This window comes from Cavia porcellus, unplaced genomic scaffold (genome assembly GCF_034190915.1).
Source record: "Cavia porcellus strain 051 isolate PalLab524CR breed Dunkin Hartley unplaced genomic scaffold, mCavPor4.1 scaffold_25, whole genome shotgun sequence".
Lineage (NCBI taxonomy): Eukaryota > Metazoa > Chordata > Mammalia > Rodentia > Caviidae > Cavia > Cavia porcellus.
Window position 1 is genome coordinate 45,342,107 of NW_026947508.1, and position 22,158 is coordinate 45,364,264.

General features: G+C 38.6%; 1 protein-coding gene and 1 non-coding gene across 2 annotated transcripts in view; both read left to right on the forward strand.

Moving 5' to 3' along the window:
• The first annotated feature begins 259 nt into the window (after nucleotides 1-259).
• The window catches only part of CUNH1orf185 (chromosome unknown C1orf185 homolog), a 60,421-nt gene continuing 38,522 nt past the window's right edge, over nucleotides 260-22,158 (forward strand). The window contains 3 exon segments of the mRNA XM_063235134.1: nucleotides 260-461; nucleotides 954-1,064; nucleotides 9,181-9,335. Coding sequence (XP_063091204.1) covers nucleotides 260-461; nucleotides 954-1,064; nucleotides 9,181-9,335 — 468 coding nt within the window.
• LOC111754895 (small nucleolar RNA SNORA2/SNORA34 family) lies at nucleotides 15,015-15,150 on the forward strand. The gene has a single exon (XR_002789567.1). It is a non-coding gene; the product is annotated as a small nucleolar RNA SNORA2/SNORA34 family (small nucleolar RNA).

The following is a 22,158-nucleotide window of genomic DNA, read 5'->3' on the forward strand; positions in this document are numbered from 1 at the left end:
AGACAAAGTAGGCAGATAGTTCAGACCTGAGTTGATTAATCCCACCAAGCCAGCCATAGCTTTATGGCAGGACAGTGGATAATCCCAGCATGCCTGCACCTTTAATTCCACTGACATTCAGGCTGGTTTCTGGCTGTGTGGCTGGCATCAGACCCAGTCACTTTATAGTAGTTCATGTGCCTCTCTGTCTTGAACTTGGCCCCCTGACTTCCTGCTGACTTGAACATTGCTCCCTTATCCTGACACTTAGAGCTAGAAGATGGAGCCAGCAGTTTCTCCAAATTCCAAGCTCAGCTGGCCACTTTCCAAGAGGGCTTCTGGCCAACTGCTCTCTCCTGGGGGATATCTGAACCCAAATAACTCACCAGCCACTGCAGTCCACTCCATCTACTGTTCTGTTCCACTAGTGCATTTCTTCATGGAGGCCTCTGGAGTCACCAGCAGTCACCATGTGTCTGCAGGTTCAAGCTGCCCCTCCCACAAGTGAATCCAGGCTCAGGGAGAAAGTGCCAACTCCACTTCCACCTCCTTGTTTTCATTGAAGTCTCTCTCTTCACTCTCCCTGTGGGCTTCAATTTTTGCTTCAGATCTTTTCTAGTTCCCAGGGACCCACCTCCCTCCTTCTTCTCATATTGCTATATTCCAGTGTCTGGATACCAAATCTCAGAGAGACTCTTTTTTTGCTGCTTACTACTCCACCATTTTCCCAGAAGTTTCTTGATTAAATTTGTGAAACAATGTTGTAATGAATTGTAATATATAGAAAAATTCCTGCAATATTTAATTATCTTTAAAAGTTTTATTTAATGATCTGTATTTTGATCATTCTTTATTTATAATCCACCCAAGTATGAATTTGACAGAGTCTTAGTAGATTCTGTAATAAAAAATAAAATCCAGAAAACTGGAATATTGTACTTTTTGACTAAATTTTAAGTCTTTAAAATTGACAGGACTTGGCAGACTATGCAGGGATCAGGAAGAGAAAAGTCAGTGCCTCCTGGGAATCAGCAGTGCTGGGAATGGGAAGAGCCCACCAACAAACCGACTAGCCAGTCTGTCTGGTGAGCCACACAGGCCATGTGGGGCCCAGGAAGAGAAAAGTCAGATAGTGCCTCCCATGAGCCTACCAGCGTGGGGGTTGAGAATCACCAACGCCCCTCTCCCATATTCCCCCATAAGCAATTGTCTGATTCAGAGGACAGGCTGAGTTGATAGTAACTGAGGTACAAAAAGCAACTGAATGTTTATATTTTTTGTTTGACTTTGCAGTCCTGGGACTATTGATCTGAGCGTCTATATGCAGGATAATATTATGCAGCACAGCAATTATGGGGAATTTCCTTGCATCTTGTTTTTGAAATACAATATTGTTCTCACTGTTTTGTTTTGTTCTAATTAATTGTTTTGCTTTATTTGATATTCTGTTTATTTTGGATTGATATTGCTATATCTGATGGAATGGACAACTATCGTAAAGATAACAAGATATACTATGATAACCATTTTTGTTTTTTATCCTACTTTGAAGTTCTGTACCAATTTCACTACTTTGTTTTGATTCAATTTATTCTATTTTGTTTTGTTGGGTTTTATTATCTTTTTTTTTTTTTTTTTTTTTTTTTTTTTGTCTTTTTCCTTTTTATCGGTACCGGGAATCGAACTCACGACTGCCTGCTTGCAAGGCAGGCGTTTATGCCGCTGAGCTAAATCCCCAGCCCCTGGGTTTTATTATCTTTAAAATAAAAAATAATAAAATTAACACAACTTTAAAAAATTGAATATTACTTCAGATGGCAAAAACTGGTCAAGTGTAATGAGCAAGGCTAGAGGCTTTGGAGTATAGGTCAGAAATTACAAACTTTAAGGTAAAAACTGATGATGTAGGAGGAAAAGGTATATAAATAGTTTTTTTAGCTTGGCTAAAACTACTTTATGATGAAAACTTAGTCTAGTGTAGACACCTAAAATTGTGTGTAGGATGGAAACTCCACTTTATGTTAGTCTTGAATTTATTGTACAGGTAAGAAAACATAGAATTGTACTGGAATCATATGAATAAAAAATTGAAAAGAGAAGGGCTAAAGCTTTTCCCCTTTCAAATTGTAACCTTTTGAGATCTCTTTGTTTGGGACAAAATAGAAAACAGCAACAAAAGACAAAGTGGAGTTCATGAGATGTGTTATCAATGCTAATTGTTTGTCAGACAGTCTTTCTGGGTCACTCCCAATCCTAGTAAAAATAGTTGGATAGCTGGGTTTATTTGCATGCCCCTGTAATCTTAGCACTGGGAAGCAGAGGCAGGGGATTGAAAGTTAAAGGATAATCTGCACTATATAGTGAAAATGAAAAAGGGGACGAGGGATCTTATTGGAAATATCAGATTTTAAAAGTAATCTCAGCTCTAACCCTGGCTAATTAACCTCCTACTTAAAGTCAGAACCAAGTATGTTTTTCATTTCCTAATAGGAGTCACAGGCCGACCAGAAAAATAAAAACCTATTAATGTAATTATGGTAGTGTTACTGAGTTTTGGGATGCTGGAGTCTCCTTCTGGAGGTGGTTTGTAGGTTCTTTCTACCCTGAGCAAACAACTGGTTAAGGAAAACACAAATGGTAGCCAAATTTTATTAAAAGTAAGAAATAAAAAGGCTCTGCAGAGTGAGTTTGGGCCAAGTAAAAGTAGAAAAAGAAGCACACTCAGCAGCATGAGGCCAGACCACCATGGAAGAGAGAACATAGTGGCAGAAACTCAGTGGCAGCTTTTTCTATCATCCATTCCTCAGACTGATGACTGGCCTTGGCCATCCTATCAAAAATCAACTTGGGCCAAACAGGGTGGCATGTACCTGTAAAACGAGCACTTAGAAGGCTGAGACAAGAGGATAGCTGAGAGTTTGGGGCCATTCTGGACTACAAAGTGAGCTGTAAGCCACCATGAACTGCATAGTGAAACTCTGTCTCAAAGGGGGAAAAAAAGGAATGAATGAAAGAGAGAAAATTTTTTAAAAACCTGCTTGGGTTCTCTTTAGAAGTCCACATGCAGGATTTTGGGAACTGTTCTGACCATGTGTCCTAGGTTTTAAAATGAATTTTTCAAGGACATATTCAAATCCCTTCACCTGTTTTTTAATCTAATGTGGTTACTCCTTTGCAATAATTTAAATTTTTGTAAATAACACATCATATATATTTCCCCTTTCTGTTTTGGCATGCTCTAAACTGCATTAGTAATAGTTCCATTTTTAAGTCATTTAATTCAATAATTTTCAGTTGGGCATCTGCAACATGTCAGATTTTCTTGCATATAAATCTTATATAATTTTTTGCATGATTTCCATATGGTCAGCCCTCAAAACCAAAAAACTGGGGGGAGGGGCAAATGCCAGGAATGGTGGCAAATAAGAAAAGTGGGGGTTTTTTTTTCATTGTGGCTACTATAACAAAATACCTTATACAGGATAATTTATAAATAGTAGAAATTTACTGCTCACTGTTCTGAAGCCTATGGAGTCCAGGACTGAAGCACCAACAAATTCAGTGTCTGGTGAAGCCTCACTCTCTGCCTGTAAGATGGCACCTTATTTCTGTGCCCTCACATAGCACAAAGGAACATGGAGCTCCATTCAGCCTCATTCCTAAAATAACTAATTCTCATAATTACTTCCCAACATGCCTCAGTTCTTAATATCACTACAATGGAGATTAGCTTTCAAAATGAATCTTGGAAGGATGCATTCAAATCCCATCACCTTTTTTATCCAGTGTGGTTACTCCTTTGAGGCAAATATTTGAACTTTTAAAAATTTTCATTGTTAAAATATGTCTTAAGAATATCATTTTGTTAATAGTACAAAAATCATTTGGTAAATTTTTACGTCTGTTATGTTGGCTAAAATACATGCCTTATTGGAACTAGACTGTAATAAGTCTGTGGTTGTTAGGGAAGTATATTGTAGCAGAAGATGCACCCCCTCCAGCCAGTATACTTCAGTTTATTAGCTGTCCAAGTTATATTTCCAGTTCCAGTTCCTGTTACTTTTGTTTCTTGAAATGACTGGTCACTGTGGTGCACAGCTGGTCACTATGATGCATATTGTAAGAACTAATCCCTAACTGACAAGCCATTCTCTCTCTGTATTTCCTGCTTGCTTGTCCCATGTAAGCCCTATACCACCAGAAATCAGGGCCTGATATTTTGGGAATGATCCCCATCAGTAAACGTAGAATAAACCTGCCTCCAAATTCTGAATATTATTTTGGTGTTTCTGCTTGCTGTTGCATATCAGTCACTTTTGCTATTTTGAGGCAGTCACAAAGTAACAGAAATTAGTTGTCTATAATAGGACTATTAAACTTGTTTGCAGGTAACTCCTTCTAAAAGTGGTTTACCAATTCAATATTACCGGGTTCTGGGTTCCTTGCCTCTTCTTCTGGAGTTGGATTTCAGGTTCCTCTAATCTTGAACATAGAATTGAACAAAACAAGCAAAAAGCAGTGGCAAAGTTTATTTTTAAAAAGTGAAACTGAAGAATGAGGGAGAAAGTGGTTCTTCAGTGTGAGTAAAAGAGAAAAAACAATATAACAGAACACCTTATAGAATGCAGGGTGGCCTCTATTGTTAGGAAAGCCATGAGAGCAAGATCCTTTTGGTAACTGTGTCCTTTTATATTGTCCAAATCTTGAGGAAACCCATGAGACCTTCTATATATGGATGCTGAGATCCTATACCTCAGGCTGACATGGGGTCTAAGTTTTCTTTCGAAAACATGCTCTAGTTCTCCATAGAAGTCCATGTGCAGGTCTTTTGGAACTGTTCTGCACATGCATTCTGGGATTTTGTAATAAATGAGTCACACCTACTTTCCTAGCCAGCTTCGCCATGCATTAATCCCCTATGTCAACCCTACTGACAACAGTTATTGGCCCTGGTTTTAACCATATGTTGTAGTCAGGGGTTACAAGGAGAGCAATTAAATACTTGACACAGAATTTATAAATATTATTTTATGATGGTCATCCAGAGTTAAATACAGGAAAGTGCAAGAAATCTGTGTAAACACTAAAGACCTAGAAAATTCAACAGAGGGTTTGGATCCCACAGCAATGTTCTGCATGAGTCCACCTCAATACGTAGAGCCCATGACAATGACTCATGCTAGTCTGTTTTATGGATCTGTGCTGGGAAGGCCCAAAGGTCAGTGGTGGAAACTAAAAAATCTATGATTCCAGGATGAAGGCTCTGTACCAGTAGGTTGAGGATTCTGTACTGGAGCCAAAAAGTGACACTCAAAATAAGGACCAGAAATCCCCTGAAAAGTACCACAGCCATCCTCAGCGACAGTGAGGTCCTGAGCTCCTCCAATGATGAGAACAGTTGAGTACATGTCAGGAAACCTGTGTGACAAGCTTCTCCTGGAGATTAAACAACGTACATCTTCCCCCTCCAGAGCTAGGAAGTCATGCTTAATGTAAGGAGCAGAGCTACCCCAAAGTGATCCACAGCCACTTTCGATGACAGGGTCCCCAGCGCCTCTGATGATAATGGCCGAATTCATATCGAGGAAGTTAGCTATGGCAAGCTCCTCCCAAACCAACAGCTCCAGACAACAATTAGGAAAACCCACAACACCCTACTCTTCCTTTCTGTCTGCTTTTATGCTGGAAACTTTCTTCAGGTGGGCCATCTACACTCAGTAGCATGCTAATTTAGTTCAGCTGATGTTAAGTTGACCACCAGTTTTTAATCCATAACATCTTATTACCTCAGACAAAATATAGTGAGGACAGATGCAGTCCAAGAACAAGAAACCAAAGTTTTTATATTTTGTTACAGTCAGAGCTTTCTGAGGAAGAACCACATGACATAGATATCCACTCAGGGAAAGCACCAAGTCTATCACAAGATGGACGGAAAAGGAGTGTATGGACACATAGCTATATGATGATTTCCAAAGCAATGAATGGATAGAAGAGAATAAGCATATTTAGGACTGGGCTAGTTCAAATAATTTCAGCAAGCTCTTCTGACATAGGGGCTAGCTTTATGTCATGGATATTATGTCATTGGATATTGTTCATTTTCCAAAGGGTCATATCCTAGAAGATCTTTCCCCTGTGTAGTGGTAATCTGAAGTAGGACTTTTAAGATATGAAGCCTAGTGAGAAGCAATTATGTCATAAGGAAAGCATCCTCAAAAGGATCAATGCTCATCTCACAAGAGTGAGTCAAGTTCCTGCTATTGGATTAGTTACCTTGAGGGCATGTATAGCCTCTGCTTGCACACGAGCATTCACATATGAACTTCCATGTGATGCCATCCACTGAGTTATGATGCATTATGAGGACCTTACATGTGTGTATGAACTTAGAATTTTTAACCTCTAAAATCATAAGCCAAAATAAGTCTCACTTTTTCTTATAAAGTATGCATTCTGGGAAACCAAGCAACCAGCTTGCCTCCCTGGTAAGTGGCTGTGGTGTAGTAGGTTGTGGCCACCCCAAAGGAAGAACCACCAGTGTCCCCTGAGTTCTGCGCCATGTTGAAACTTAGGGTGCTGGGAAACCAAGCAACCAGCTTGCTTCCCTGGTAAGTGGCTGTGGCTGTGTCAAAGGGAGAACCACCAGCATCTCATGAAATTCATGCCATGTTGGAACTTAGGGTGCTGGGAAACCAAGCAACCAGCTCGCCTCCCTGCTAAGTGGTAGTGAGCCTACTGGCACATGGGCTGAGACTCAAACATCTCACCCCACCCCACCCCATTAGCAAATGGGATCCAAAGATCTGAGCATCTTTTGGGAGATTGATCATACGCAATATAGCAAATAAGGGATTTCCTTCTACCATCTTTTTGAGGGCAAATATTTTTACCACTGTTTTGCATTATTCTGATTAATGATATTGCTCTATTCAATGTTCTGTTTTGATAAGTTCTATAATGTTCTATATTTTGCTTTATTTTGCTATACCTGACTGAAAGAACAACTATTGTGAAGACAACGAGATATACTATGGTACCTATTACTGTTATCCCATTAACCTGCTGTAAAGTTCTGTACCAAGTTCACTGCACTGTCTCAATTGGCTTTGTTCCATCTTGTTCTGCTGCATTTTACTACCTTCAAAATAATAAAAAGTTAAAGAAACTGAAAAAAAGTATGCATTCTCAGATATTTTGTTAGAGCATCACAAAATGATCTAAAACACCCCAGTTGTTTGGTATCTGATCTTCAGGGGAGATTAGAGTGGTTATATAGTGGCCATGAAAATGGCTAGGATATGGACTTCATCAGCTGCCCCAGAAAGGAAACTGAGCAGCCTACAGTCAGGGCCTCAAAACAGGGTTAAAACAGCACTGATTTAGCTGGGTAAGATGATGGAATACTCAGGAAGTTGAGGCAGGAAAATTGCCAGGAGTTCAAGCAAGCCCAGTCTACCCTGCATAGTGAGATCCTGTCTCAAAAAAGAAAAAAAAAGCACTTATTTAAAACTACATTATAAACTGGGTCTGTTGAGGGTATACCTACAATCCCAGCTATGTAGGAGGCTGTGTCAGAAAGATCACGAGTTTGAGCACAGCTTGGACAACTTTAATAGGAGCATGTCTCAAGTAATAAAATAAACTCTGGGGAAGTAACTCAATGGAAGAGCAGGTAATTTGTTTATATCTGACAATAAGCCTTAAAGTGATGCTTTATTAAGCTGGTAATTTAATGAAAATAATGATACATATTTTATTTTATGAAGAATATTTTATTTCTGTAGCAAGAGGTATAGAAGCTGTTTCTTGAAAGCCATAAAGTAAGTGACTGCCCACCAGAGGATGCTACAACTGCTTGAAGAAAACAATGGCTTCAGTAACATTGTATCTTACTCAAGACAGAGAAACCAACATCTAGCACAGTACTCATACCAGACAGTGGGATATGTTTATCTTTTGATCTCTCCCCACTTTTTGAAAGAAAGGTTACAGTAAAAAGAACCAAAGCAAATTCAGAAAATAATTGGGAAACAAAACTGAGTATTGTCTTGATGCAGTCAACAGACTTCTCTTGTTCCCCAGTGCTATCTTAATGTTCAGCATTTACTTTTATATCCTTAAACAAGGCTCCTCAGCACTACTTGAAAAATGTTATCAGTGATTGAATCAGTGACAGATATGTATTCCATTGAAACTGAACTCAGATCTTTCTAGGGATGATAGTGTGAGAACACACATTTTCTTGAGATGTTCTTTACACTTTTCACCGGCTATTGCCTGATTTCCTTGAGAACTTTATCAGTCTCTAAAAGTATGTTGTTTGCTGTTTGTCTTAGTTATTTTTTACTGGTCTCTGAGACAAAATACATGATGTCCAAAATTGGGAAAGGAAAGGTTTATTTCTTACAGTTTTTGGAGGCTTCAGTCCATACTCAGTTAGCTCCAAGACAGGGTGGCATGGTGGGGCTGCAGTTCATGGCAGCTGCAAACAGCAAGGCAGAAACTGGCAAGAGAGAGAAACACACCTTCTTCCTGCCATTATATCACATCCTGGCTCCACCCCTAGGCTGGTGTAGCAGTCACATTCCCAATCCAAGCACCAGACAATGAACCAGTCACAAACACATAATGCAAAGGCATGAGGCTTGGAGACCATAAACCATTACATCCCACCCCTGACCCCCAGGACTCATGTACATCCTTCATACAAAAGACATCCATCTCGAAGAGTTGCCAAGATCCTAACATTTTCAGCATTGCTGAGAAGTTCCAGTCCCAAGTATCCTCTGATATCTATGGCAAACTCTTAACTGTAAACCCTTGTAGAAATGAAACAAGGATAAACATTTTTGAAATACAAAGGCACAAGATAAACATTACCATTCCAAAAGTTATAAACAGGGGAATATAAAGCTTTGGAAACAAAGCAAGTCCAAAATCCAGTAGGGTGAACAATGTTCTAGAGTTGCATGCTCAGCATTTGAAGCAATCTAGTTACAAGTTCCAAGAGGCTTAGGTGATTCCACTCCCACAGCATTTCCAGGGATTTTAACTCCTGTAGCTTCTCTCTTAAACTCTCTCTGCTCGCTTTTTGCATAGCTTTCCTTGGATGATCCACGTTCCTGGCTTTTCCAAACTTCTAGGGTCTCCACTGCATCTTTGGCTTCACCCTTACATCTGTGCATATTGCCCTTATAGGGGCACACTGCTCGGCCTCCCAGACCCTTTGCAATCGAAGTGAAAGCCGTCTTCAGAATTTGTGTATTTTTCTTGCACCTAAAATCAGTGCCATGTGGATACCACCAAGGCCTGCTGCCATCCGAGCAGTAGCCAGGCTTTTCTCTCTTGTGGCTGTAGGGATAGATTGCCTGGATCACTGGGTTCTGTGAACCTGATTGTGAAGAAAAGTTTCTCTATGTTGCCACCATTCTGGAACCTCATGTGGCCTCTGTCACCATTCTGGAGCATGGTGCGCTGCAGTTTTCTCCTCTGAGCAAGTTCTTTCAGGTTTGCAGTTTTGAGGCTGCAAAAGGTGGAGACTCGCTGCTTCCTGGGATCCCCCAGGGCCATCTTTCTTAACTCTCTGTTTCTTTTCAGCAATCAAAGTCTCAATGCTGTCTTTACAATCCACAGCTTTTTTTTTTTTAATTTTTTATTTAAGGAGAAAAGAAAAAAAACAGTGAAGGGGTACAAGTTATACAGAAGAAAAAAATGCGCAGTAGGAAATCACTAGTTAATGGATTACATACCGTCATCCTAGAAATAACTGTTCAAGTCACAAAACCAAAGCCTGTAGAGTGGACATTCCAACAATGATACTGCAAACAGTTCTGTTCAATGATTCAATAAAACTCTGTGATATCATTTTCTATCTTATACACTTAAATATACATGCAGTTATATAGTTTAGAGCACTTTCTTTTCCTCTCTTTTGTACAATGACTATTACACATTTTGGGTTTCATTGCTCCCACGGTTCTTATTGCTTTTTTGGAAGAGAGTAAAACCAAATGTGACATAACAGAACAGAATCGGTCAAGTCAAAAGGGTGGACATAATAGATAATATAAAAACATAATACAAGGTGATCAACAATGGTTACCATAATGCCTCCCGCTATCTCTAATAGAATTGCCTATATCATTAGTTGTAATACAATTGAACAAAACAGTAAAGAACAAAACCGACAAAACCAAAACATTGGAGACATTGTAGGTCTTCAAAAGTAGATAAAAGTCAACGAGAATGGGCGTTATAATGAATCTCATTATCTTCTCAGCTGATGCCTAAACTTTCGAACCTGATACTATCCAGCAAAACAGAATAGAGGAACCTCAGTCAAAAACAAGATGGTGAGAGTAATACAGGGCTTCAAATCGAGATAATAGAAAGTCAAAGTGGGTTACTATATTATATCCTGCTATTTTTTCCCTTTAATTAAACGGATAAAAATAAAAAAGTAAATAATGGGGCAGAGATTGAGAAAAAAGAGGGCATAACAGCGAAACAGGGCAGATCAAAACATAACCATTTAAGCAGAATAGTGTTTCACCACCAGATAATTCCGACCCAAAAGTAGTTACCATATTGACTCTTTCCTTGAAGTCCTTGAGTACAACTTTGTATACTGTAGCATTAAGGATATCAAAACAATGTAAAACCATTTAAGAGAATGACAGCATTATAGAGTATTTAGAATCGACTAACAGAAAATGAACAATGGTTTCTGTATATTCTCCTTGTCTTTAATAGGTTTTTGCTTATACTATCGTACATAATAAAATCCAATAAGATACAACCTGTTTAGACCATTGGAGACAGAAGAACAAAAGCTAGATGAGACTTCAAAACAAGATGGTACTAAATCAGTATTACCTATTAAGATGTCATTTTCTCCAAAATAGCTGTTCCTATCATCCAATCTTCTCTGTCTCATTTCTGTTGAGCTCTTTTTCTGTCAGTAGCTGTCAGTTTGTCTTCTTCATTTTGTTCTCTGCTCCATTCATTGTGGCCTCCCCACCACTATTTCTGGGTTCTTTGTATTTTTCTCTTTTTAGAATATCCTGCAATACTTTCTGTAGGGTTGAATCGGTGGTTGCAAATTCCCCCAGTTCCTCTTTATCCTGGAAGCACCTTGTTTTTCCATCAATTTCCAGGGACAGTTGTGCAGGATATCTCAATCTTGGTTGGAGATTATTATCTTTCAAAGCTTGAATTATTTCCCCCCATGCTCTTCGTGATTTGATGGTTTGTGAAGAGAAATCTGCTGTAATTCTGATGGGTGTTCCCTTGTAAGTGGTCTGTTTCTTGTCTCTTACAGCTTTTAATATTCTGTTCTTGTATTGAATTTCTGGAATTTTTATTATTATATGCCTGGGTGTTTCTCTGTTAGGGTTGTAGGTAGCTGGGGTCCTGTATGCCTCACACATCTGAGTATCTTTATCTTTTGCTAAATTAGGAAAATTCTCCTGGATTATTTCTGTGAGTAGCTTTTGTAGTTCACTTGTTTGTGTCCCTACTTCTTCTTTTATGTTCTTAATCCTTAAGTTATGGCTCCTCTTATCATCTTCTTGTCTTTGTATTATTGCTGTTTGTTTCTTTGTTATTTTTAAGAAGTTTTTCATTTCATTCTCCCATATTACAAGTCTGCCCTCCAGTTCAGATAGTCTGTCCTTAGTTTCTTTCAAGCTGTTATGCCAGTCTTGGATAGACTTCTTAATTTCTTGATAGTCCCTTTGAACCTGCTTCACATACTCTATGCTTTCTCTGTTTTCTCCATCAAGCAATTCTCCCCTCTTTTTCTGTTCTTCCATTCCACCATCTGTTTTTTCCTGGGTGGTGCTTAGCATTTCTCTAACTATTCTGCATACTTCTAGCTTCAGGTCGTTGATAACTTCATTCCTGAATTGGTCTATGAGGCTCCCTATATGGCGCTTAATGTATATTGGTGCGGTGTCCACTATTGCCTGTTTCTCAGAATTGGGGGCTGAGGAGCCTTTCTTGTTGCTTCCCTTCCCCATATTTTCTGTTCCTTATAAAATGCAAGCTTACATAGGAGGCCCGCTTCCCTGCCTGTCAGCCACAGCCTGATCAAATTGCGCTGGCTAGGTGTTCCCGCCCACCGCTGCGCACCAGGGAGTTGCGGAGGAGGCAGCCTACGCGGGAGTCAGTCGCTCCTCCGGGCCACCTTCAGGCTCTGGGATCTGGGTTAGGCCAGCCTACTGAGTCCGCCCGCAGCGTCACGCAGGCCAGGCACTTTTTACCAATCCCATCCGAGAGGGGAATGTGCGGCTGGAGTCGCCACCGCGCCCTGCTCTTACAGGACTGCCCGAGCCCAGAAAGTCCTCCGCTGGAGTCAAACTGTGGTAGAGTGTCAGTTTCTCTCACTCACCTCGCCACCAGTCAGTTTTCGTGTATGCCTCCTTGTCCGTCCTGTTTTCGACTCCGTTCGCAGACTCCCGTTTCCAGAGCTTCTGCGCGTCTCTCCTTGGTGAGCCGCTGTGGAAGCAGCCAGCCGCCCTGTGGCGGGAAACCCAAATCGTGGTTTCCAATGGCGCGGGGTCGAGCCTCCACACCGAGTCTTTTCTGTTCCTATTTTAGCGCCAGGACTGTATTCTAAGTTGGTTTCTCTCAGCCCAGTTCGTTCCTGAGTCAGCAGAGCATATCTCTACCGGTTCATGTCTCCTTAGTCCGCATCATTCCTGGCCTCTGAGCTGAGCCTTTCAGAGAGCCTCCGGTAGTTGCTGTTGTCTGTCCGCCATGTTCTCCTGGAAGTCAGTTTTTGGAGGTTTCAGTCCACACCCAGTTGGGTCCAAGACAGGCAGGCATGGCTGGGCTGCAGTTCATGGCGGCCGCCCACAGCCACAATCCACAGCTTTACTGGAGCTTTCCTTCTGGCTAAACTGACAGTATTGTAAATTGTCCTGCTGGCCTCTTTGCTCTTGATTTGCAACATAAAGCTGGCTAAAAGCTTCCAAGTATCACCATCCCACAGCCTCAACATTTCACTGCCTTGAAATTTCCTTTGCCAGATTAATCAGTCCATTGCCCTTAGTCTAAGTCTCAGGCAAAGTCTCTGGGCATGAGCAAAATGCAGGCCCCCAGGACTCATGCCAAGCCATAACACACATCATGGGGAGTCCAATAACCAATGCAGCCCTTCTTCCCAGCAGAAACCTCCCAAGCCTGGTCTTTACCATGAGGCTTTCTATCAGCCTTCCGGTCTTCTGAGCTCTGAACAGAATCTCCTCTACAGAACAACCTAAACTGTTCCAGCTCTATGCATCCAGGCGACATGCCTGAACCTTTCCAAACTTTGCCCACAAGCCATTTCCAAAGCCTCTTGAAAAACATGGTTAGGTATAATCATAGCAATGACCCCACTCTGGATACCAAATTCTGTCTTAGTTACTTTTTACTTGTTGCTGAGACAAAATACCTGATGCCCAAAATTGGGAAAGGAAAGATTTATTTCTTAGTTTTTGGAGGTGTTAGTCCAGGTTTCAGTTGGCTCCAAGACAGGGTGGCATGGTGGGGTTGCAGTTCATGGCAGCTGCAAACAGCAAGGCAGAAACTGGCAAGAGAGAGAAACACACCTTCTTCCTGCCATTATATCACATCCTGGCTCTACCCCTTGGCTGGTATAGCACTCATACTTCCAATCCAAGTGCTAGACAATGAACCAATCAAAAATGCATAATGCAAAGGCATGAGGTTTGGAAGCCACTGACATGAATCATCACATGGTTATAGCTTGGATGGGGCTATTGCCCCACCACAGCCCAAGTGGTCATAGGAGGGCTTCTCAGAGATGGCTGGAACTAGGATGTGTAATGCTGGATTAAGGATGATATGCTAGGATTAATGGTGCGATGTTAGGGTTAAAGGTGGCTATCCCAGGTGTGAGTGATACCCGTCCTTAGGTAGGTAGCCTAAGTAGAGTGTAAGGGACAGAAAGAGAACTACTGTTTGCTGCTTCATGCTTTAGTTTTTGCCGCTTCACTGCTTTGCTGCTATTTACCTGCCATGAACCATTTTCTCCTCTCTGTCATGCCACCTTGCCTTGTAGCAAGCCAATTATGAGCTGTAACCTGTGAAAACTGTGAGCTACAATACACCTTTCCTCCTTTAACTTTGGGTGTCTGGTATTTTGTCTCAGCAACAAGAAAAATAACTAAGACATTTGTCTATGTGCTTATTATTCATCCTTTCCTACTAAAATATGAGTCCCAGGAATCTTTCCTGTTTACCAGGGTATAACTGGATGCTAGGTCAGTACTGACACATAGTAGATGTACATATGTGTGAAATTTATGAATTTCACTTTCTGTAATGATTTGTCAAATGAGAATATAAACCCTTTACAGTTATACTCCTATGTTTGCCAGTTAGCAAACTAAATTTTATTTAAGGATAAATTTTTCTTGAAGTATGTACAAAGTATGATTTTTAAAAATTTGCTGGAACTTGCCTACTGTTCATTTGTGCATCTTGTCTCTTTTCAGAGAGAGTTTAAAATGATTTTCAAATAAAAGTCATATATAATAGACCTGATGACATAAAAAATGAAAACTAGAAATTGAATTAGAAAAGACAGTTTTAAAAATTTGAGTTAAAATAATTTCTATAATCAAACATGCAATTTTAGCTAAACTTCACAGTATACAAAGCAAAATACTGGGTATTTTTAACTCTTATTATCTGATAAAGGGAATGCAGCTAATAGTTAACCTAATAAGAATGGTTTTTAATATTAAATTCTAAAGAACTTGTGTATAAAACAATATTTATGTAATTATCTTCTATATAATAATGTCTTTATTAGATCTTTGCTTGAACCCAAATTATTAAAATATAATTTATTAAATTAAGGTATTTCTTTAGAAATACTAAACTTGTCATTTAGATATACTTTCTGATATAGTCACTTAATATAGGCACTAGTTGTTTGTTCAATGTTTATTATTTTAAATTTTATTTGTGTACACTTACTTTGAGTGGTCAGGTAGCAATCAATTTAAGATAACTATTGAATGGCCCTGAATCAAGGCTGATAGTTTTCTGAAGTTGTTGGTTTCAAGCAGGCACTAAAGCTGTGTCATTCCATGTTGTGTCAGCTATTTCAGAACTTTAGAAATGTAATGGTCAGTTTGTTAGAAAGAAACAACTTTCCCAGTAAGCCCACCACTGCAGGCGGGAGAGAGTGATGCACCCCTGGTGAGCCTGCCTCCACATGCCCAGAGGAGAAGAAGTCACACTTCCCAGTGAATTTGCTGCCACAGGCCTGGAGTAAAGGACATCACATTCTCCTGGTGAGCCAGCCACTGCATCCTGGAGGAGAAGAAGCTACACCCCCTAGTGAGCTGGCTACTGCATCTTGGAGGAGAGGAAGTCATGCCCCTAGGGTTCCACTGCCATTGGAGAAACATCAGTGAGCAGCCACACTGCATATTTTGGCCACCTTGTGGATCTTGGATCAGAGGAACCCAGGTACCTAGCCCAGCCCACTGTGCAGCCAATGCAGGAGACACCTGAAACTTAGCAAGCCACTGGTTCAAGGAACACAGAAAAATATCAAGATGGAGCAAGGTGCATTCTCAAACCACCAGCCCATCCAGAACAAAAGTCCAGGAGACCTGGACACAAAGGAATTACAAGTCACACACTTGAAATTTCTGAAAAGACAGCAACTGAAGCAAAGAGACATTAAGCGCTTATATAGTTTAACGTTGTGTGCTTAAACCTCACTCAGAACAAGTCCATAGTCACTTAATATAAGCACTACTTGTTTGTTATGTTTTTATTATTTAAAATTTTATTTGTGTACACTGACTTTGAGTGGTCAGGTAGCAATCAGTTTAAGATAACTATTGAATGGCCTTGAATCAAGGCTGATAGTTTTCTGAAGTTGTTGGTTTCAAGCAGGAACTAAAGTTGTGTCTTTAAAGTTGTTGCTTATATTAAGTGACATAAACACAGAGGAAATTAGAAGTCACACATCTGAGATTTCTGAGATTATAGCAACTAAAGTAAAGAAACACAGTGCTTGTGCTGTTTGATTGACTTTACATGCCTGTTTCTGGTGGTCCAAGCTTCTATTTAGAGGACAATAGTGTGCATGACAGTAACCATGGTTGATTTCTTTCAATCTTGGTTTTGAAATCCAATTTTGTTCCCATTGTTTTGTTTTGTTTTGTTCTCTGTAAAATAAAACAGATAACTATTGGATAGGATGCAAAGTCATTAATTATGTCTTAAAGGAAAATTAGCATATATTTTCATAAAGTAGATAATCTATTTTGAGAATTAAGAAGGTTGGCTTTTATTCTTACCTATATTGATAATAATGTTTTAATAACTTTCCAGTTTTTAATTTTTTTATCCAATGGCTCCTATATTTCCAAAGCTCCCCAAGATAAATGTCAGGAGACAGAATCAGAACTCAAGTCAGAACTGACTTGAAGTTACTTTACCTCTTCCACTAAAACTAACCTAACTTCTAAATAAAAAGATTAGTTCTAAGAAAATTTGCAATGACTACATTTTCTCTGGTACCAGAGAAGTTTTTATTTTTGTATTCTGATTGTTTGTTGTAGTTATAGAACATTGCACAGATTATTTTTACCTAGACTGCTTTTGTAAAGGATTTTTGTTATAGCTTGGCATCCATCATAAAAGATTTCCCAGCTGGGCATGGTGGTTCATGCCTGTAATCCCGGCACTCAGGAGGCTGAGGCAGGAGGATCATTGCGAGTTTGCGGCCTAGGTTACAAAGTGAACTCAAAGTCAGCCTGAACTGCATAGAGAGAACCTGTCTCAAAAAGACCAAAAAAAAAAAAAATATTTTCCTATACCTTTTGACCATCTAATTTTTCTCTTTATCTGTCTTTCAGTCTGTCTGTCTGTCTGTCTGTCTCTCTCTCTCATTATTAGGAATTGAACTCAAGGTCTCATGTGTGGTAGACAAGTGCTCTATCACTAAGCTACACATCCCCAGGTCTTCTTATTTTATTTTGAGAATGAGTCTCACTAAATTGCCCAAGCTAGATTTGACTTGAGATCTTCCTGCTTCAACCTCTCAAGTACCAGAGATTACAAATATGTACCACCATACATGGCAGCTCATTTGATTTTTTAATAACATTTCCAGATAGACGTCATGGAAGAATTAGCTATAAAACCACACATAATTGAAGACACAGATATAAATAAGGAAATCATTTAGTATTATCCAATTGGAAAATGGAAAGTACTGCATTTTCTCTAATTAGAAATATTGACTTTGGCACAATTGATATTAAACCGTTTTTTGTTGTGAGTGATATTAAGACCAGGACACTAACTTTAAGGCATGAGGCATTCTTTATGTAATGAATATAATACAATTTATAACAAAGTCTTATAGCTAAAATTTTTTTTAAATACAGCAAGGAATAGATTCAAGATTGGCAAATACTTTTTTAAAATATAACATCTACATAGTAACTACATTTAAATTAAGACAACTCTAAGTGTCCTAGAAGCCAAAATATAAAAGGAAACATGTCAGGTATGTCACTAGCCTTAGCAGAAAAAAATAGTTTTTTATGTGGAACTTTATTTAGGGCCAGTTTGATGATGTGGAAAATGCATCCCTAGTAAAAATCTTTAGAAAATATAGTAATGTTTCTTGTCAATTTATTGTCTTTTATTTATTTTGAAGAGAAGAAAAAAATTTCAAAACATGATAATTAGGGGTAACAATGGCATATACATTGCATATTGTTATCTTCAAATCAGTTACTCAGAGTACAAGACATCTGCATTTAATAATACTAGCACAAAACTTTCTCTTCAATGAACTGAGAGAAATCAGTAGTATAATCTTGTCAATTCTGACAAAAGATGGTACAAGTTATTTAAAAATACAAGAAGAGAATCTGTTTTACATAAGGTTCAAATTTTATGCAGTTAATATAACTGCAAAATTTATAACTTAAGGTCTCGCCTCAAATTTGTGCTCCTCTTGCCTCAGCCTTCTGAATAGTTGGTATTATAGGAATGCACCACCATATCTTACAACATTTTTAAGTGTGAGCATGCTTGAAAGCAGCAAAGGTAACAGTTAATCTGAAATTAAAGTTAGTGGTAGATGGTGTTGAAAACTTGGGAAAAAGAAGAAAGTTTAAAATGTTTGCAGTGAAGATCAGGAGAAAGAACTGATGAAATATCTATCTATTCCATTGGATTTCATTTGTAACAAGTGAACAAGCCACCGGAGAGGTAGTTTGTAAAGCCCCTTTGACTATCCATATAAACCATTAGATTACAGAATCTAGATCCATATTGTTGTGGTTTAGATGGAGAATGCCCCCCAAAGCCTCCCACACTCAGAGGCGGAGCTTTTAGGTGATTAGTTCAGAGGGCACCCCGGATGGTGCTGTTAGGAATTGAACCTGGTTAGAAGAAGTTCACTGCAAGTGTGACCTGTAGGGCATCTCTCCCTCCTTGGCTCCTCCATTCTTTCTCTGCTTCCTGCTTGCCATGACTTGAGCATCTTTCCTTTACCAGACCCTTCTGCCATGCTCTTCCTACCACGGAGCCAGCCAACTATGGACTGAACCCTTGAAAAACCGGGAGCCAGAATAAAATCTCTCCTCCTTTAGGTTGTAGGTGTCAGGTGTTTTGTGGTAGAGACTAAAAAAGTAACTAAGACAGTAGTTGACCATAGTATCATAAACTTTTTTTGAAATCTATACTAATGGATTTATTACTTTAGAAAGCTAGGGGATTAACCTATTATGAAAATTGGTAAGTTGTAGCCCATAAGTACAGCTTTAGTAGCATCCCCCAAGCTTTGATGTATTGTGTTTTTATTTTATTTGTTCTCTCCCTTTTTTAGCCCATGAATTACTTAGAAATGTATTATTTATAAATTTTAATGGTCTTCAACTAAAAAATTACTATGTGCACTTGAAAAAAATGATACATTGTTGTTGTTGGGTTAAATTTTCTGTAGTCTATTAGACAGTTGATCAATGAGGTGATATCAATACATGGCTTCTAGGGTTTCCCTGGGAGTCATCTCCATCCCAGTCAGGGGGAAAGGGCAGAGCAGAGTGCTCAAGAGGTTTTTGTGACATCACTGGCACTCAGATTCTATTGGTCCAAACTCAGTCACATGGCTTCATCTAATGGTATGTGAAGCTGGGTCAAGTTCACCTTTTAGCTTGAAAATAGAGGAAAATGTCTTTGGACAACCAACCAGCAATGTCTTGTTGTTCTCTGGAAGAGATTCTATAAGATAAGAAATTGTTAGATCATCGGTATACTGTAGAAATTGTAAAGTTTTCAGGACTTGCTGTTTTCTTTGAGGGAAAAATTTGTAACTGCTGTTTTAGTTTGATATATCGTGTGTACTTGGGTTTTCTATTATTTTTTGATATTTAAAGAAAATTTTAAATTCTGCATCTGATTTTTGCTGTTTCTGTTGTTTGCTAGCTTGTTCCTGCTTCTGATTTAGTAGGTTAGGATTTCCAAGAGCTCCACTGGATGGTTTGTCTTGGGTCCACATAGAGTCAGCTGGATGAACTGGAACAGACAGACCCATTCCCAAGATGTCTGGTGCCTTGGTGCATTTGCCTTCTTTTCCTTTCAATAAGGGCACTCTTTGTCCAGCCTTTCTTGGGCTTCCTCGCAACACTCCTGAGGAGAGTCCTGCTTCTAACGTAGTGCCTGGCATCTAAAAAGGGGAAAGGGAAGTTACAAATCCAGTTAAGAGCTATGTGCAGAACTAGTACTACATTATGTCAGCTGTACTCTACTAATTACAGTGGTCCAAAAGCCTACTGAGCTTCAAGTAGATGAAGGAATAACATCTCCTTAGAAGAAAGAAACATAATTTAATACTTTTTATTATATTTGATTACACAAACATGGTATTTCAAAACTAAGATTTGAGAGGCACTATCTTGCAACTAGAAATTACTTAAGAAACAAAAGTATGAAAACAACAAAATCTTTATCATGTTCCTTACTACTTGACAATATGCTCCCATCAAAAGATCTTCAAGTAGTTTTATATTATTTAGCCCCTTTCCCCAAACAATATACTCCTTGGTTGTCTTAGGACCCTTCTGGTTCTAAATAGCCTTTTATGAAAGCATTTTCCAGTTGCTTTCTGCTATGATATCAGGTTTCAGAATCTTAATGAAGTGTTGATCAACCAGACTGCATCTCTTGCTTCCTTTATTTCTAATTATCTTTTTTTAATTTAGTGATATACCTTTAAAGTTCCTCTATGTCATTTTTTAAGAAAAAGATAAAATAAAGTTTCAAAATTAGGTAATTGAAGAATAACAATTGTTAAAACATTGCATATTGTTATCTTTAAATTAGTTGCTTAGAGTACAAGTTATTGGCATTTAATTTTCCAAACAATATTAGCACAAACATTTCTTTTCAGTGAGCTAAGAGAAAGCAGTAGCATGACCATCTTAACTATCACATGTGTATAGCTTGATTTATTTCACTTATGAGTATGGTCTGTAGTTCCATCCATTTACCTACAAAAACGTCAAGTTTATCCTTCTATATGGCTGATAAAAAGACCACATCTTTTTTTTTATCTATTCCTCATTTGGGTTGTTTCCAGGATCTCAGATGCCCATTTTTGGTGTGGGTCTTTAAATTTGGGAAGACTGAATTTTTTGAGTTCTTCATATATTCTCAATAGTAATCCTTTGTATGAGGAACAACTGACAAATATTTTTTCCCACATTGTAGGTTGTTTCTTCACTTTGCTGGCAGTTTCTCTTATAAGATGAGGTCCCAGTTGTTAATTCTTTGTGATAGTTTCTTTGCCTACATCAACGTCTTCAAGATTTATACCTATTCTATCTTACAGTAGATTTAATGTTTCTCTTTTAATATTTAGATATTTACTCTAAATTTAGTTTAGTGTATGGTGAAAAATATGAGTCCAATTTTGACCTGCAGCATGTGCAGAGCCAATTTTTCCAGTACTGTTTACTAAAAAGGCTATCTTTCTTCCAGTAAATGTGTTTGGCACCTTGGTCAAAGATGAAGTGGCTGAGCATGTCTGGGGTTGTTTCTGCATCTTCCAGTCTGTTCTACTGATCATCAAGTCTGGTTTTTTTGTTTGTTTGGTTTTTGTTTGTTTGGTTTTTTTTGCCAGTACTACCTTGTTTCATTTTTTTAAAATCACAGTAGCTTTATAGTATAATTTCAAGTCAGGGACTGGGATGCCCCTGTTGGCCTTTGTTGCCCAGAATTGCCTTTGCTGTTTTGGTTACAGATGAACCAACTCTTTGATTCATTGATCCTTTGTATTGTTTAGTCTCTGATATTTATAATTTCTTCCCTTGCATGAGCTTGTGGCTTAGCCTTCTCTTCTTTTTCTAGAAACTTGAGGTCCACCATTAAGTTGTTTATTTGCAATTGCTCTGTTTTCCTGATGTGGATATTTACTGTTATAAATTTTCTACCTAGGATTGCTTTCATTGTGTCCCGTAAGTTCCATTATATTGTACTATCATCATTGTTCTGGTATAAAAACTGTCTAATTTCTTCTTTAATTTAATCTGTGACCTCATTGGTTGTTCAGTAGGGTGCTATTTAATTTCCATGTGTTTATGGAGTTCTTATGGTTTCTTTTGCCACTAATTTCCAATTTCATTGCACTATGGTCTGAAAATATGCATGGGATAATTTCAATTCCTTTGAATTTATCAGGATGTGGTCTTTATAGAGAATGTCCTCTGTGCAACTGAAAAGAATGTATATTCTGAGCACGTGGGGTAGAACACTCTGTAGACGTCTACTAAGTCCACTTGTTTCAGTTCTAATATTTCATTGTCAATTTTTTTTTGCCTAGTTGATCTGTCTGTTTGTGACAGGGGGGTGTTGAGATTCCCCCATTACAATTGTATTAGTATTTATTTCATTTGTCATGCCTGTTAATATTTGCTTTATATAGTTGAGTGTACTGGTATTTGTTGCATATATATTTATACTTGTTATCTCTTCTTCTTGGATTACTCCCTTTACAAGACTGTAGTGAGCTGTTTTATCTCTCTTTATCAGTATTGGCTTGAAAGCCACTATGTCTGCAAATAGAATAGCTACACCTGCTTTTTTCCATGTTCCTGTTGCATGGAGTATTGTTTTCCATCCTTT